This window comes from Neoarius graeffei, chromosome 7, assembly GCF_027579695.1.
Source record: "Neoarius graeffei isolate fNeoGra1 chromosome 7, fNeoGra1.pri, whole genome shotgun sequence".
In the NCBI taxonomy this organism is placed as follows: domain Eukaryota; kingdom Metazoa; phylum Chordata; class Actinopteri; order Siluriformes; family Ariidae; genus Neoarius; species Neoarius graeffei.
This window is the reverse complement of record NC_083575.1, coordinates 80,938,671-80,957,024: the sequence shown is the minus strand read 5'-3', so window position 1 is coordinate 80,957,024 and position 18,354 is coordinate 80,938,671. Positions and strand designations below refer to the sequence as shown.

The 18,354-nt window shown below is 40.3% G+C and overlaps 1 protein-coding gene across 1 annotated transcript in view; it reads right to left on the bottom strand.

Moving 5' to 3' along the window:
* Positions 1 to 8,592, bottom strand: part of LOC132888932 (probable E3 ubiquitin-protein ligase HERC3) — a 65,143-nt gene extending 56,551 nt beyond the window's left edge. The window contains exon 1 of the mRNA XM_060925022.1: positions 8,421 to 8,592. Within this exon, the coding sequence (XP_060781005.1) occupies positions 8,421 to 8,592 (172 nt within the window). The remainder of the gene's footprint in view (positions 1 to 8,420) is intronic.
* Positions 8,593 to 18,354: the final 9,762 nt, after the last annotated feature.

Here is an 18,354-nt window from a genome sequence, read left to right as displayed (position 1 = left end):
TACAGTGGAGTTTTCTTATCTCACACACACACACACACACACACACACACGGTCACATACTCAAGTGACAGCCAACTGACAGGTTGTGTTTGCCCGATGGTATAAACATGTATCTGTGCTGATAAAAGCATTTTAGACTTCCACTTTTAGAGCGGAATGAACAGTCAGACTCAACCCTTTGTTTACTTTCAGCCAGTGTGGTTTAACCTTCCATCATCTTGAACAGTATGTAGTGATTGATTAAGGACTGCACAGACATACACCGCTGACGATTACTGATCTGCTGCAAATTGCTCCTCTCTCTCTCTCTCTCTCTCTGAGATATATATATATATATATATATATATATATATATATATATATATATATATATATATATATACAGTGCTCAGCTTATAACGTGAAAGTAAGGTTAATAATATAACTTAGATTACACATTTTTTTCAGTTTTACTCAAATTAGGGTGGTGCAAAAACGAGTACACCCTACAACAAAAACTACTACATCTAGTACTTTGTATGGCCTCCATGATTTTTAATGACAGCACCAAGTCTTCTAGGCATGGAATGAACAAGTTGGCGACATTTTGCAACATCAATCTTTTTCCATTCTTCAACAATGACCTCTTTTAGTGACTGGATGCTGGATGGAGAGTGATGCTCAACTTGTCTCTTCAGAATTCCCCGAAGAAAATAATTTCTTTACATCACAAAGGTGAAGGCTACAAGAAGATCAGCAAAACTTTACTTATCAGTCAGAATACTGTAGCAAAAGTGGTACAAAAATTTAAGAAAGATGGAACTGCAACCATCTCACAGAGACGTCCAGGTCGTCCACGGAAGTTAACACCTCGACAGGAGCGTCTTCTGATGAGGAGGGTTGAAGAAAATCGGCATACAAGTTCACTGCAGTTATCTAAAGAAGTAGAAAGCCAAACTGGGGTGACTATTTCCCGTGACACAATACGGCATACACTGCAGAGGAATGGCATGCATGGATGCCGTCCATGAAAGAAGCCTCTCCTAAAGCCCAGGCACAAAAAAGCCCGCATAGAGTTTGCCAGGGCCCATGCTGACAAAGATGAAGACTACTGGGACTCTATACTCTGGAGTGATGAGACCAAGATAAATGTTTTTGGAACTGATGGCTTCAAAACTGTATGGCGTCGCAAAGGTGAGGAATACAAAGAAAAATGCATGGTGCCTACAGTGAAACATGGTGGTGGCAGTGTCCTTATGTGGGGCTGCATGAGTGCTGCTGGTGTCAGGGAGCTGCATTTCATTGATGGCATCATGAATTCACAGATGTATTGCTCTATACTGAAAGAGAAGATGCTACCATCACTCCATGCCCTTGGTCGTTGTGCACTTTTCCAACATGACAATGATCCTAAACACACATCTAAGGCCACTGTTGGATTTCTGAAGAAGAACAGGGTGAAAGTGATTCAGTGGCCAAATATATCTCCTGATCTGAACCCAATCGAACACCTATGGGGAATTCTGAAGAGACAAGTTGAGCATCACTCTCCATCCAGCATCCAGTCACTAAAAGAGGTCACTGTTGAAGAATGGAAAAAGATTGATGTTGCAAAATGTCACCAACTTATTCATTCCATGCCTAGAAGTCTTGGTGCTGTCATTAAAAATCATGGAGGCCATACAAAGTACTAGATGTAGTAGTTTTTGTTGTGGAGTGTACTCATTTTTGCACCACCCTCATTTGAGTAAAACTGAAAAAATGTGTAATCTAAGTTATATTATTAACCTTACTTTCCTGTTATAAGTTAAACAGATGTTATATTAAAGGCTGCGGTCCTTTAACATCTGCAGGAAACTCCTGTGGATGTTCTATCAGTCTGTGGTCGCCAGTGTCCTGTTTTACACCGTGGTGTGCTGGGGGGGCAGCACATCCAAGAAGGACACATCCAGGCTGGACAAACTGATCAGGCGGGCCGGCTCTGTGGTCAGTATGAAGCTGGACTCTCTGGTGACGGTGGCAGAGAAGAGGACTATGGACAAACTATTGAACATCATGGACGATGCCAGTCACCCTCTGCACACCGTCATCAGCAACCAGAGGAGTCTGTTCAGTGACAGAATGCTCCTTCCCAAGTGCAGGACAAACAGACTTAAAAACTCCTTTGTCCCTCACGCCATCAGACTGTACAACTCCTCTCTGGGGGAGAGGAGGGGTAACAGGAGCACAGAGGACAGGAAGGAGCAATAGCCAAGCCTAACAATAAGCAATACCGGACAATGTGCAATATAAAGTGCAATATATCTCCTGCCGCCCCCCCTTTTTTCCCCTCCCCCCTTCCTTCCTTCCCCATATCTTATTCTTTTTATATTTGTATATGTAAATACTTAATTTAATTTATCTAGAAGTTTTTTTTTTCTCTATTTTCTATTCTCTGTTTATAGTGTAATGATGCTGCTGGAATCTTAATTTCCCTGAGGGAACCCACCCAAAGTGATCAATAAAGTTCTATCTAATCTAATCTAATTTGTCTTGTCAACATTTTGGAAATTGTTTGTGTCCATTGAGATATTGTTTAGGGGTGGCATGGTCGTGTAGTGGTTAGCGCTGTCGCCTCACAGCAAGAAGGTCTGGGTTTGAGCCCCGTGGCCGGTGAGGGCCTTTCTATGTGGAGTTTGCATGTTCTCCCCGTGTCCACGTGGGTTTCCTCCGGGTGCTCCGGTTTCCCCCACAGTCCAAAGACATGCAGGTTAGGTTAACTGGTGACTCTAAATTGACCGTAGGTGTGAATGTGAGTGTGAATGGTTGTCTGTGTCTATGTGTCAGCCCTGTGATGACCTGGCGACTTGTCCAGGGTGTACCCCGCCTTTCACCCGTAGTCAGCTGGGATAGGCTCCAGCTCGCCTGCGACCCTGTAGAAGGATAAAGCGGCTAGAGATAATGAGATAATGAGATGAGATGTTACTTTTCAAAGGGGGCATACTCATTTATGCCGAGCACTGTCTGTATATATATATATATATATATATATATATATATATATATATATATATATATATATATATATATATATTTGTGGACAGGAACTGAGTCCGGGCGGCACGGTGGTGTAGTGGTTAGCGCTGTCGCCTCACAGCAAGAAGGTCTGGGTTTGAGCCCCGTGGCCGGCGAGGGCCTTTCTGTGTGGAGTTTGCATGTTCTCCCCGTGTCCACGTGGGTTTCCTCCGGGTGCTCCGGTTTCCCCCACAGTCCAAAGACATGCAGGTTAGGTTAACTGGTGACTCTAAATTGACCGTAGGTGTGAATGTGAGTGTGAATGGTTGTCTGTGTCTATGTGTCAGCCCTGTGATGACCTGGCGACTTGTCCAGGGTGTACCCCGCCTTTCACCCGTAGTCAGCTGGGATAGGCTCCAGCTTGCCTGCAACCCTGCAGAACAGGATAAAGCGGCTAGAGATAATGAGATGAGATGAGATGAGATGAGATGAGATGAGATGAGATGAGATGAGATGAGATGAGATGAGACTGTCATGGACTCGACTATTCGGAAAAGTGTCACCCAAACCCACCAGGTGCTGTCCATTGTGCTGATGAGACCTGTGGCTGAACCAACCTTCCTCGGCAGGCAGGGAAGTCGAGGAAGCCTCCAGTGTTGCCAGATACTGCTGACGTTTTCCAGCCCATAATATGTTCAAAACCCGCCAAAATGCACTTAAAACTGCCCAACATGTAAAATGTACTTGATGCCTATCTTGTAAAGTAAAAATATGCAGCTAAAGACCAGTATACTATTTGTAAATCGAACAACAATGCAAACAACTTCTAAATGGCAACATGAGACCGTCAGTGCTGGAGGTGAAAAATCTGCTGTCTGGTACTAGGCTATGTATGGTTGAATCAGATTATAACTTTGCAATCATCTGCTGTGTTCTGAATCCTACATGCACCAGTAGGTGACGCACATGCATAATATTATGTAGGCTATGTTAGGCTACGATGCATATCTAACATCTGCATTGCTGAGGTTATTTATTTTTTATTTGTCTTTTATTTATTTATCTTTTTATTTATCCTGTTTGTTTTATTAATTTTATAGGCCTAGTTATTCTGCTTAATTTATTTTTGTCTACATCCATGGATATTCTTCATCTTTTATCCTGATTTTTGTGGATTTGTTACATCGTACCTGTTTTATATACTTCAATAAAAAAAAAGTTAGGCTACGATGCATGGCTGAATGTAACATGAGAAGAGAAAATGGAAAATGGATTGTGTCATTCTTATTTACTAGTTTATGAGTTCAGTTTCTGCACTACATTACACACATTCATATTAGTCTTACAGTTACATCGATTTTTTTGTTTAAATAATACTTAATGAGATTAATGTTTATTGTTAATGATTAATTTAGGCCAATGCTCGATTTTGGTTGTTTAAAATATCTAAGATGAAACTATCCATAACTTTAAATCTGGGTCGTTTTCCCACTCCTTTCTGTACTTCTCTCATCTCATCTCATTATCTGTAGCCGCTTTATCCTTCTACAGGGTCACAGGCAAGCTGGAGCCTATCCCAGCTGACTACGGGCGAAAGGTGGGGTACACCCTGGACAAGTCGCCAGGTCATCACAGGGCTGACACATAGACACAGACAACCATTCACACTCACATTCACACCTACGGTCAATTTAGAGTCACCAGTTAACCTAACCTGCATGTCTTTGGACTGTGGGGGAAACCGGAGCACCCAGAGGAAACCCACGCGGACACGGGGAGAACATGCAAGCTCCGCACAGAAAGGCCCTAGCCGGCCACCGGGCTCGAACCCAGAACCTTCTTGCTGTGAGGCGACAGTGCTAACCACTACACCACCGTGCTGCCCCCTTTCTGTACTTTTATTTGTATTTTGCCCACTTTGGCATCTTGACTAGCCATCGTTCACTAACTGCACTCTGGGTCGTGTGATGCCCGCGATCTCTGATTGGGTCACAGAGTGTTTAATATGGATTGGATTGGATTGGATGTAGACTAGTGGACGTAGATAGTACATAGAATGTGCTGCATCAAAGTCCTTCTAAGGCTATATAAGTGTCTCTGGCTGCATTCTCACACAGAACGCTGGTGCAAAATATTTATAAACATCTGATAAAAACCCGCTGAACTAATGCCAAACCCGCCCAATTTTTGTCAACCAGCCCAAAGCCATTTTTTGCCCGCAAAGTAGAAATTTTTTTAAATTATTTATTTAACAAACAAAGAGGTACAATGTCTGTCAGTTCTCAACAATGCAAGGGAACAAACAAAACAAACAAGCACAAAAAAAAACAAAAACAAAAAGCCAGAGGAAGTCAATTATACTGTATGAGTTTTGAGACCTTCAGGGTTTTCAATGTCCTTACTGCTTTCTTGTTCTTAACATATGGGTTGTTTTACAATCTGGGTACAAAGTTTGTGTCACAGGGGTCCAAAATTCAAATTGATTCAAACTGGTTCTTGTACCAGTTTTTAAGTAAAGGACAAGTTAAAGAACAGATTGCAAGTAATTTTTTGATATATGTGTATGGTAGTTTTGTGTAATCTGCTATAAGATGGGAGAAACAAATGAAGTGATTCTCGGAGAGGACATTTTTTTTTGACAATTCAGAATCCACTACTTCCATAGTGCTTTTAAGGCTGTAAGCTTTGTGTTAGTTGTCTCTAATATTTATGCCCCGATATCTTGACCACATTTTAGGATGAAAATAATAATTTTAGATATGTTATTTTATATTGGAAAATTAGCTGTCTCGGAGAGGACATTTTTTTGACACAATTACATACTAATTTGATCAAAATAGTCTGAAAACTTACTAGCATTCAACATTAAAACTTAGCTATGTTTCCAATGATATGGAACCAAATATTTGTTTTATGGTAAAGAATGATTTAAGCGCATCCCTTTTGGAGCTACCTGTGGTCAAAAAAGCACTTTTTCTAAATGACATGAGTAATTTTGCTAAATATGACATATATTGCCATACATTCACCAAAAATAACGTTATCACCAAATTTTTTTTTTTTGCATGGTAAATAGAGCTATCACAGGGCTACAATAAACAACTAAGTTTATTTAGTCAAGCCTTTTGATATTGAAGATAATAAGTGTTAAATGTGATTTTTAGCTTGCGTACCCTGATTATAAAACAACCCATATTCCAACAGGCTGCAATTTTGTGCCAAAAATGTTCATACAATACTTTTGAAATATCAAACAAAAACGATAAATCAAAATTACATTTTTTTTAAAAAGTCATTTTTTTTAGACTGGCAAACAAATTATTCATGTAATCGTGCAAAATATCAGTTTATTACTCTTCAGAAACCTTTTATTTTTGGTCCGCGTCTTTCTCAGTTTTGTTTGACGTAATTTATTTTGGTTGCGATTCCAGCTTTCTCGTTTGTGCTCCCTGACTTTTTGCTTGCAGTTTTGGCACAAACTTCACATGTGGGTGGGCTGTCCAGGAATACATTCCCATTGGCTAACTTGTGTTTGACTGACAGCTACGCTCAGCGATTCCCTCAGAAGCTGTTGCGGCCATTTCCGACTCGGATTTTGGCGGACTGTTTGACGAGTGACCGATCCATTGACGATAAACAAGGATCGAGTGGACTTCAGTGGCGACTATGATATTGAATTAATTCAACAAAGTGTAAGTACGGGACAAATGTGTTGTATGTGTTGCAGTAGTGCACATTATGCAGGTGTTTAGTGGCAAGTCAAATCTTAGCCTTAGCTCCACTACCCAATATAATAGCTGTCTTGCTAACGTTAAACACGCCTGCATAATGTGTACTACTGCAACACATACAACACATTTGTCCCGTACTTACACTTTGTTGAATTAATTCAATATCATAGTCGCCACTGAAGTCCACTCGATCCTTGTTTACCGTCAATGGATCGGTCACTCGTCAAACAGTCCGCCAGAATTCGAGTAGGGAATGGCTGAGCGTAGCTCAGGGGCGCAGATACGTTTTTTGAACTGGGGGGGACAAAAAACTGGGGGGGGACAAAGCTGCCAGCAAACCAACCCCAACCCCGATATGCCTGTCAAACTTCTTGTGGGTTACCATAGCAACCAAGCTCAAGCTCGCAACCTGTGCAGTCTGCGCAGCTCAACCAACCGAATATCAGTCTTTGTTTTGTTTTATGTGAGTTGTTGCAACTATGTATACACTGCTGTGCACCTCAATAAACCGAATGGTAATTAGTCTTTTGATTTTTCCGTGAGGTTTGCCTTATGCAAAGAAAGACAGCATAGACGTTTTTTCCTCCCTATAAGTGGGGGGGACCGAACGAGGTGAATTGAAATCTGGGTGGGACGAATCCCCCCCGTCCCCCCCTCTATCTGCGCCCGTGGCGTAGCTGTCAGTCAAACACAAGTTAGCCACTGGGAATGCATTCCTGGACAGCCCACCCACACGTGAAATTTGTGCCAAAACTGCAAGCAAAAAGTCAGGGAGCGCAAACGAGAAAGCTGGAATCGCAACCAAAATAAATTCATCTCATCTCATCATCTCTAGCCGCTTTATCCTTCTACAGGGTCACAGGCAAGCTGGAGCCTATCCCAGCTGACTACGGGCGAAAGGCGGGGTACACCCTGGACAAGTCGCCAGGTCATCACAGGGCTGACACATAGACACAGACAACCATTCACACTCACATTCACACCTACGGTCAATTTAGAGTCACCAGTTAACCTAACCTGCATGTCTTTGGACTGTGGGGGAAAACGGAGCACCCGGAGGAAACCCACGTGGACACGGGGAGAACATGCAAACTCCACACAGAAAGACCCTCGCCGGCCACGGGGCTCGAACCCGGACCTTCTTGCTGTGAGGCGACAGCGCTAACCACTACACCACCGTGCCGCCTCCATAATAAATTATGTCAAACAAAACTGAGAAAGACACGGAACAAAAATAAAAGGTTTCTGAAGAGTAATAGACTGATATTTGGCACGATTATCTACACGAATAGAATTTGTTTGCCAGTCTAAAAAAATTGACTTTTTTTTTTAATTTTGATTTATCGTTTTTGTTTGATATTTCAAAAGTATTGTATGAACATTTCTGGCACAAAATTGATTCCATAGGTACAGTGCCCGCAAAATAGAATTCAAAACCGCCCAATCTGGCAACACTGGAAGCCTCACGGAAATTGACTTGAGAAGGATGCGCGACGGCTTTGCGACACCAGCGACGCATTTGCGGCTATTTTGAGGGAAATGTTGTCCACGAACTTTTTGAACATGCTCAAAATTTCAGCGACGAAGGAGCGACTCATGCGAGGAAATTGAGAAGACACTTCTGAAACTCTCTCACGAATGACGTTTGCAATTTGTCGCAGCCCAGTGACATACTGGCTTAATGTTTAGGTGGCATTAAAGAGAATATGAACTCACGCCTGTGTGACGTCACTACGATGACTTTCCTGTCCGTGGCCCTGAGGAACCCCGCGAGCCCCTCCTTCATGGACACATCCGTGATCCTCGTTCTGCGGAACACTTCATCAAACACATCACTCCCCTGAGCTGGAGAGTCATTCCCCGAGTTCAGTTTGCCCCAGTAAAACATTTCCAATCTCACAGGATGTCCAAGCGTCCTGTCTGTCTGTCACAGCGTCCCAACTCCAGCTGACTTTAGAGAGAGAACCCTGTGAAAGTGAATCTAAACAAACTCAGAACCGAAACTTAAGCGCTGAGATGAAACGAAACTGAAACTCATCTTTCTTCTAATAGGGACATAAAACCTGTTTTCACTGGTTGGCATGCAACCCTTTGTCTTTATAAAGTATACTTCATGCACAGCAAATCCCCCAGTGTTGAATTAACACCTTCAGAGTTCGTTTGTGTCCAATTGGACAACACAGTAGGGTGTTAGATCAACTCTCTGGGTGTTAATTCAACACTGAGGATTTTACTGTGTACAGTTTCCAGAGGCTGTTTTTTCTTCTTCATTTATATGGAAGCTGGTTTTCATGACTTGTTAAAAAAGAAGTCACATAATAGCCTGTTAAAAGAATGAGAACGTAGTTCATAATTACGTCTTTACAGTAATTCCCTCAGAACATGATTATGATAGACTATGTAATAACAATGGCTTACTAGTTCTCACCAGGCTGCACGGTGGTGTAGTGGTTAGCACAGTTGCTTCGCAGCAAGAAGGTTCCGGGTTCAAACGCAGTGTCCAGCGAGGGCCTTTCTGTGCGGAGTTTGCATGTTCTCCCCGTGTCCGCGTGAGTTTCCTCCGGGTGCTCCGGTTTCCCCCACAGTCCAAAGACATGCAGGTTAGGTTAACTGGTGACTCTAAATTGACCGTAGGTGTGAATGTGAGTGTGAATGGTTGTCTGTGTCTATGTGTCAGCCCTGTGATGACCTGGCGACTTGTCCAGGGTGTACCCCGCCTTTCACCCGTAGTCAGCTGGGATAGGCTCCAGCTTGCCTGCGACCCTGTAGAACAGGATAAAGCGGCTAGAGATAATGAGATGAGATGGAGAACACAGTAGGGTGTTAGATCAACTCTCTGGGTGTTAATTCAACACTGAGGATTTTAGGGGAGAGTGGAGTAAGATGAGCCACTTTTTACATTTTTCATCATAACTACATGTTAAAGCCATTTTTGCTTCCAGTCTACACACCATACCAAATTTCAAAGTGTACTGTTACTATCTGAGCAAAACATAATTGATAAGCTCTTATGGTTAGAGTGATATTACCTCTTGAAAAAAAAATGTCAAGTGGCTCAACTTACCCCATGCACAGGGTAAGATGAGCCACTGTGTGGGGTAAACTGAGCCAACACAAAACATGTTAGGTTAACAAAGTAAACAACTTTTATTATTAGAAATGCAATCAATGAATCAAGTCAAGTCAATCAAGTGGGGGATAGGGCCGTTGCATAGAGAAGGGGAGATGAAGAAAGAGGTGATAGAACGAGATGGGATAGGGAGGGATAGATAGATGGATAGAGAGAGAGATATGCATAGATAGATAGAAAGAGGGATGGTTAGAGAGGGAATGAGAGATATACTATATTATAGAAATTACTAAAACAGTAGAACAGTGCCAAAAAAATCTTATTTCTTTCAGTAGGTTAAAACATTGCTAAAACATGCAGCAATCATTCCATCAATCATTCAATCATTTCATCATTATTCAATGTTCCAAGCGTTCAAATGGCAAGGGAACACCATTTGCCTCTCCCTCCGTGCTGTCCCCCCAACAGTAAAGGGGCAGGGCAATTTTTTCACAATATCCTGTCTTGACAGGACAGCCTCATCTTTCTCTTTGAAGACAAAGGTTGGCTTTCTTGCAGAGCCATGGCATGACTGGCTTCTTTTGAGAAATCTTGCCTCTATTTCGAAGACATCCAATTTGATTATCTGGCCAATGAAGAAATGCACTTTCTTCTTCCCCGTGTATTTTGCCACAACATAATCCCCCACATCTAACAACTGGTCTTCCTCATCTGATGTCATATATATATATATATGTTGTTGTCATATATGACCAGTAAATGTGAAAACTTAAGTGTCATCCATATTGGGTAAGCTCAGCCACCAATGGGGTAAGTTGAGCCAGTGGCTCAACTTGCCCCACATCTAATGGCTCATCTTACCCCATGGCCACCATTTTGTAGAAAAATGCTAATAAAGGGGATTAGGCTAATCAAAATTATTTTTATTAGCATTCATATCATAGCTTAGAAAGCCACTAACTTAACCCTAATGTGTCTACATATTATTCTACTTTTGTCTTCTCTAAATCATCTTCACTGTGGACAAACATGGAATTGACTTAGAAAGCACAAAAACACATTTTTATAAATATGTCCCTCACCTAGTTTGACATGTGGTGCTCCTCTCCACAAGTGTAAGTAAATGGTCCCGGCCCCCTTTGAATGTGGTCACATGGTCACATTTGTTTACTGTTTCTTAGAAACAGGGGGTGGCTCATCTTACCCCCTGGCTCATCTTACCCCGCTCTCCCCTACTGTGTACAGTTTCCGGAGAACATTGGCTGTTTTTTCTTCTTCTTCTTCAGGAGGCATCACATTTATATGGAAGCTGGTTTTCATGACTTGTTAAAAAAAAGTCACATAATAGCTTGTCAAAATAATGAGAACGTATCTCATAATTACGTCTTTACAGTAATTCCCTCAGAACATGATTATGATAGACTATGTAATAACAATGGCTTACTAGTTCTCACCAGGCTGCACGGTGGTGTAGTGGTTAGCACAGTCGCTTCACAGCAAGAAGGTTCTGGGTTCGTGTCCGGCGAGGGCCTTTCTGTGCGGAGTTTGCATGTTCTCCCCATGTCCGTGTGGGTTTCCTCCGGGTGCTTCGGTTTCCCCCACAGTCCAAAGACATGCGATTAGGTCAATGCCCTTGAGCAAGGTACTTAACCCCGACTGCTCCCTGGGCGCTGTAGTATGGCTGCCCACTGCTCTGGGTGTGTGTGTGTGTGTGTGTTCACTGCTTCAGATGGGTTAAATGCAGAGGATGAATTTCACTGTGTTTGAAGTGTGCATGTGACAAATAAAGGTTTCTTCTTAATAATGAGAACAATTTCTCAAAATTATGCCATCTTATTAATATGTAGTGTTAGCACTGTTGCCTTACAGCAAGAAGGTTATGAAGGTTCAAGCCCAGTGGCTGGCAAGGGCTTTTCTGTTTGGAGTTTGCACGTTCTGCCCGTGTCCACATGGGTTTCCTCCGGGTGCTCTGGTTTCTTCCACAATCCAAAGATATGCAGGTTAGGCTAATTGGTGGCTCTAAATTGACCATGAGTGTGAATGTGAATGGTTGTTTGTCTATGTGGCGACTTGTCCAGGGTGTACTCCACCTCTCGCCCATAGCCAGCTGGGATAGGCTCCAGCTTGCCTGCGACCCTGTAGAACAGGATAAGCAGCTACAGATAATGGATGGATTATTATGAGATAGTAATTTATTACTGAATTATGAGGTCATAATTATGAGATACAGTATAAAGTCATCAGATATGATTTCCTTATTATGAGATAGCAAGTCACAATTACGAGATTCTAAGTCATAACTATGAGATACATATATATATTATTTACCAGCTGGGAGGTCTGTATCGTGAAATACCGTGACCTAGGTCTTGAAAATATTGACCGAGGCCTCTGGGCCGAGGTCAGTATTTTCAAGACCGAGTCATGGTATTTCACGATACGGACCGACCTTAAGCTGGTAAATAATATATTTGTTTTTTTTTCTTTACCAAATTCTAAGAGAAAATGAGAGCGCCTGAAAGGAAAAACATATTTAGAACAAACCTGCTACAAGCTCGTCAAAAACCTGTTTGACAAGCTACATCAGCTCGGAATTTTCCATTTAGGTTTCGACAGAACTTCCCAAAAACACTGTGTTTGTAGGTCATCTTTTTTGTTGTATTTTCTGCCCTTTGCTCCTCAATAAACTGCTGGATTTGCTTGGCGTTAGCAACAGTTACAGGTTTTCAGCTTTCTCCTGAAATGTTTTCTTTTATTTCGTCTTCATCAGGGTAGTAAAACTCACTTTTGCTGTGAACACTGTCGTTATTGCTATCCATGCTGTAAAATTAATGCTATTATACTGAGAAATGCGAAAATAAATGTTGACAAAAAATTGCTACTATGCTTGTTGTTGTGAATGAGCGAGTCGCCAAAGGTCCATATCCGGGGTCCGGATCGTAGGATTCCGGACCGCTCGCGAGCCAATCAGAGTGCACGATTTGATGGAAACCCGACTGCGAAAAAAATAATAAGTAATTATGATGAGATACTAAATCATGAGATAGGATTTCATTATTATGAGATAGCAAGTCATAATTATGAGATACTAAGTCAGTATTATGCGATACTAAATCATGACTTTATTATTATGAGATAGTAAGACACAATTATGAGATACTAAGTTATTATTATGAGATACTAAGTCAGTATTATGCGATACTAAATCATGACTTTATTATTATGAGATAGCAAGACACAATTATAAGATACTAAGTTATTATTATGAAATACTAAGTCAGTATTATGAGATAGCAAGTCATAATTATGAGATACTATGTCATAAATATGAGATACTAAATCATGAGATAGGATTTTGTTATTATGAGATAGCAAGTCATAATTATGAGCTACTAAGCCATTATTATGAGATACTAAATCATGAACAGGATTTCATTATTATGAGATAGCAAGTCACAATTATGAGACTCTAAGACATAACTATGAGATACTAAGTAATTATAATGAGATACTAAATCATGAGATTAGATATTGTTATTATGAGACAGCAAGTCATAATTATGAGATACTAAGTCAGTATTATGCAAAACTAAATCATGAGATAGAACTTTGTTATTATGACATAGCAAGACACAATTATGAGATATTAAGTCATGAGATAGGATTTCCTTATTATGTGATAGCAAGTCACAATTATGAGATACTACATCATAATTATGAGATACTAAATCATGAGATAGGATTTCGTTATTATGAGATAGCAAGTCATAATTATGAGCTACTAAGTCATTATTATGATATACTAAATCATGAGATAGGACTTTATTATTATGAGATAGCAAGACACATTTATGAGATAGTAAGTTATTATTATAAGTCATAATTATGAGATACTATGTCATAATTATGAGATACTAAATCATGAGACAGGATTTCATTATTATGAGATAGCAAGTCACAATTATGAGATACTAAGTGTAACAATGCTTGAACTTGTGGGAAATAGAGGAATTGGAAGCAGGCTTCAGAACAGGTGTGTTCTTTTTATTTTGACACCTTTCAGTGATTTTACTACTTCGTAGACACACACACACACACACACACACACACACACACACACACACACACACACACACACACACACACACACTACAGGGTGTCACAGCTCTCTCTCTCATTCCTGGCTGACTGAAAGACACAGATACACAGGTTAATAGACAGCCAGTAATTAGACCCAGGTACACCTCATCACGTTACCTACTGGTTCAACCTGCGTCCTTGCCATTCACAGCCCACGCTCAGCCACTCCCCCACTGCCACACTAAGTTATTATTATGTGATAATAAGTAATAATTATGAGATACTAAGTCATTATTATGAGGTTCTAAATAATGAGATAGGACTTTGTTATTATGAGATAGCAAATCACAGTTATGAGATACTGAGTCATTATTATGAGATACTAAATCATGAGATAGCAAGTCAATTATAAGATACTAAGTCATAATTATGAGATAGCAAATCATAATTATGAGATACAAGGTCATTATTATGAGATACTAAGTCATGAGATAGGATTTCATTATTATGAGATCGCAACTCATAATTATGAGATAGTAAGTCATTATTATGAGGTAGTACTAGATCATGAGATAGGACTTTGCTATTATGAGATAATAAGTCATAATTATGAGAAATCTTCTCATTATTATGGTGGTGGAAATGGGCTTCCATACACATTTGCTTTCCCTAACAGCCAGCATGTGTATGTTATATTATTCGCCCTAGTGAAATAACAGAGACTAACACTTTTTAGAATCTTTCAGTTCAGTTACTGATTAGAGGATATGGGCTGTATGTTTTTGACAATCTTGCTATGGATACTACAACTAGAGCTTATGTTTAGAGCTAAAGCTCTGACATTCACTGATTTATATATTTATGGACAAAGTATTCATAATTGACCAATAATAACTCATAAAACTATTGATAGGGTGATTTCTAATAGCTGATAAACAGGAGCAGCTGCTATAAATGTCTCCCGTCAGTCTCTGCTGTCTTTCAAAGATGAAAAGAAATCAAAACAATTATTTTTGCCATCCAGATCAGATTATTTGCTGTTAACAAATTTTTTAAAAAGTGGGTTATTTTGGTCTGTTGTGGAAATAAGCGCAACAGCACCACCAACAGTTCTAAGAAAAACAAAGAGAATGGTGTGAAGAAGCAAGGCTGGGGCTGATTTCTTTCTAACCGTGACTGTAGATTAATGCAGCCTCTCAATAATAGTCAAATACCTCTTGGATTTGAACTCCACCTGGTCTAATATTTTGCAGACACAGCTGTAATACGTCATCAGCAGTCACCAAGAAGGTGCATGTGAAATGAAAGTGAACAAGGTAGGTTATTTTCTTTTCTTCAAAATGCCTTTGGAGGAGAAACTAAAGCAGACAGACTAAGCACACACTGTCTAATCAAAGTACAGATTACACAAAATAACAGAATTATAAGTTTAATCGGGGCGGCACGGTGGTGTAGTGGTTAGCGCTGTCGCCTCACAGCAAGAAGGTCCAGGTTCGAGCCCTGTGGCCGGCGAGGGCCTTTCTGTGTGGAGTTTGCATGTTCTCCCCGTGTCCGCGTGGGTTTCCTCCGGGTGCTCCGGTTTCCCCCACAGTCCAAAGACATGCAGGTTCACCGGCGCGGGAACCAGGGGTGCGGGGGGTGCGGCAGCACCCCCTGGTGGTGGACCCTCAAAACTGACATGAACATAAAACAAAACTTACGTGAAAATATATTTGTTTATTTATTTGTTTTCATTTGGCTCTGCTGATTTTATATGTCATGTTTTAGATGTAGGATGATGAGGGCTCCATTTTAGTTATTTAAAAAAGGATTTAATTAAAACTTATAACTTAATATGTAGCCTAGTGGACCATCAGAATTTTTTTTGTCGTGACGTTGACGTTCAGCTTTTCAGCTTGCGAAATTACAACAGGAAGCGAGTATGAGTCGACCGTCTGTAGAGAAGAGTAAGAGTTAGTTAGTTAGTTAGTTAGTTAGTTAGTTAGTTAGTTAGTTAGTTAGTTAGTTAGTTAGTTAGTTGATACTTAATAGTTACTATGTCTCAGAAGAGAACTGTGTGGATTTAAGTGGAATAATTGCGAGAAGTCATATGATCAAGACAGCGTTTTAAGGTAAGGCCATTTGGTTATTAATTTTGCCCGCTGTGTCGTGTTCACTTGAGCCTATTTGGTATGCCTTGAACAAGTGCAGGTGTTGCTAGCATCGTGTTTTGAAGTTGACTCAGATGTAACTACAGTCTTAAAAAATGTTCGTTTAAAACGGTGTGTCCATGCTTATCATGTTTTACTTTTACTTTTCTTAATGGAGAGTGTGAAATACCGCTGCATCACTTTTATGAGTGATTTTTGCAATAGAACACTAAGTTAGTGTCACTAACCCATAGGATGAGTGGGTTCATGGATTTCGGTCTGTTGATTGAGAGAACCATGGTGTTTGTGTTGTTCCAGCGAGAGTGTTGTTCTGTTTCATGTGTGTGTGTGTGTGTGTGTGTGTATGCGTGCGTGCGACTAACTACTGTATTTGAAATGCACACTCGCTTGACTGGATCTGGGTATGTAAGGCTGTAATCGGGTGGAATCCGCGTCTCCTTCAGTTTATCTAGAGCAGATGTAAAACCTGCGACTGTTAAACCACAGCTGTGCGCTTCTGCTTCTAAAATAACCTGTCCTTCGTAATCGTGTTAACTGAGAATTGTCATTGACAGACAGGCTTCAGATTCTTCCGTCATCACTCAAAAAAAAAAAAAAAAACGTCATTTTTACGGATTAGGCCTATAAGTAGTAGGCAGTTTAACGAAATATTGCAATTGCAAGCTTAAAAGGATTTCGGACGCCTGATTGGTTAAAATGCAGGAAATTGCATCTAAGAAATACAAAATTTTCTGGGGGAGGACCCCCAGACCCCCCTTCAAAAAAATGTCCCAGGTCACGTCACAGCACCCCCTGCCGACAATGTCTTCCCACGCCGCTGTGCAGGTTAGGTTAACTGGTGACTCTAAATTGACCGTAGGTGTGAATGTGAGTGTGAATGGTTGTCTGTGTCTATGTGTCAGCCCTGTGATGACCTGGCGACTTGTCCAGGGTGTACCCCGCCTTTCGCCCATAAGGCAAGGCAAGTTTATTTATATAGCACATTTCATACACAATGGCAGTTCAATGTGCTTTACAGAAGTAAAAACAAAAACAGTAAACAATAGAGAAATAAAATTACATAAAATAATTTATCTTTATTCTAAAATAATTAATTAAAAGAATTAAAAGAATTAAAAGAAAATAATAAGAATTAAACAATAGTAGAAATAAAATATTAAAATGCCAAAAAGAAAAAGGAGAAAAAGAAAGAGAAAGAGAAAAAAAACCTAGCAGAATAAAATAGAATAAAGTTAAAATAAATTTAAAACATGCAGAGAAAAAAAGATTATAAAAAATGTAAAAATATTAATTATTTAACAGAAAGCATCTGAGAACAGCTTGGTCTTTAACCTAGATTTGAAGCTGCCAACAGCAGGAGCATTTTTGATGTCCTCTGGGAGTTGGTTCCATAGCTGTACTGCATAGTAGCTAAAAGCTGCTTCACCACACTTTGTTTTAACAACAGGTTTTAATAGTAAATTTTTCTGTTGCGATCTGGTAGATCTGATTGGGTTAGGCCGCTGCAACATATCAGAGAGGTAATTGGGCCCTGTACCATTTAGAGATTTGTACACCAGCAGCAATGCTTTAAAGTCAATTCTGTAGCTTACTGGAAGCCAGTGAAGGGACCTTAGAATTGGAGTAATGTGCTCTGTTCTTTTTGTTCGTGTGAGAACCCTCGCCGCTGCATTTTGAACCAGCTGAAGTCGTTTGATGGTCTTTTTTGGCAGGCCTGTGAAAAGGCCATTGCAGTAATCAACCCTACTAGAGATGAAGGCATGTATTAGTTTTTCCAGATCATGTTTTGACATAAGTCCTCTTAGTTTGGAAATGTTTTTTAGGTGATAAAATGCCATTTTAGTGATTGCTTTCATGTGACTGTCAAAGTTTAGCTCGCTGTCAATGAAAACACCAAGATTTTTAACCATTTCTTTAGTTTTAATCCCTTTTGTGTCAAGAATAGTGGTAATCCTGAGTCTTTCATCTTTTTTTCCAAATAGAATTATTTCTGTTTTATCTGTGTTCAGCTGAAGAAAATTTTGTGACATCCAGCTATTGATTTGATCGATACACTGGTAGAGACATTCAAGGGGGGCATAATCATTTGGTGATAGAGCAAAATAAATTTGGGTATCATCTGCATAGCAGTGATACAAAATTGAATTTTTATTGATAATTTGCCCAGGTGGGAGCATATAAAGGTTGAAAAGTAATGGTCCAAGAATCGACCCCTGGGGGACACCACAGGTCAAGGGCATTGACGTTGAGGAACAATTTCCCAGGGTAACAAAGAAGCTTCTATCTTTTAAGTATGATTTTAACCAATTGATAACTTTACCAGTCAATCCAACCCGTAGTCAGCTGGGAT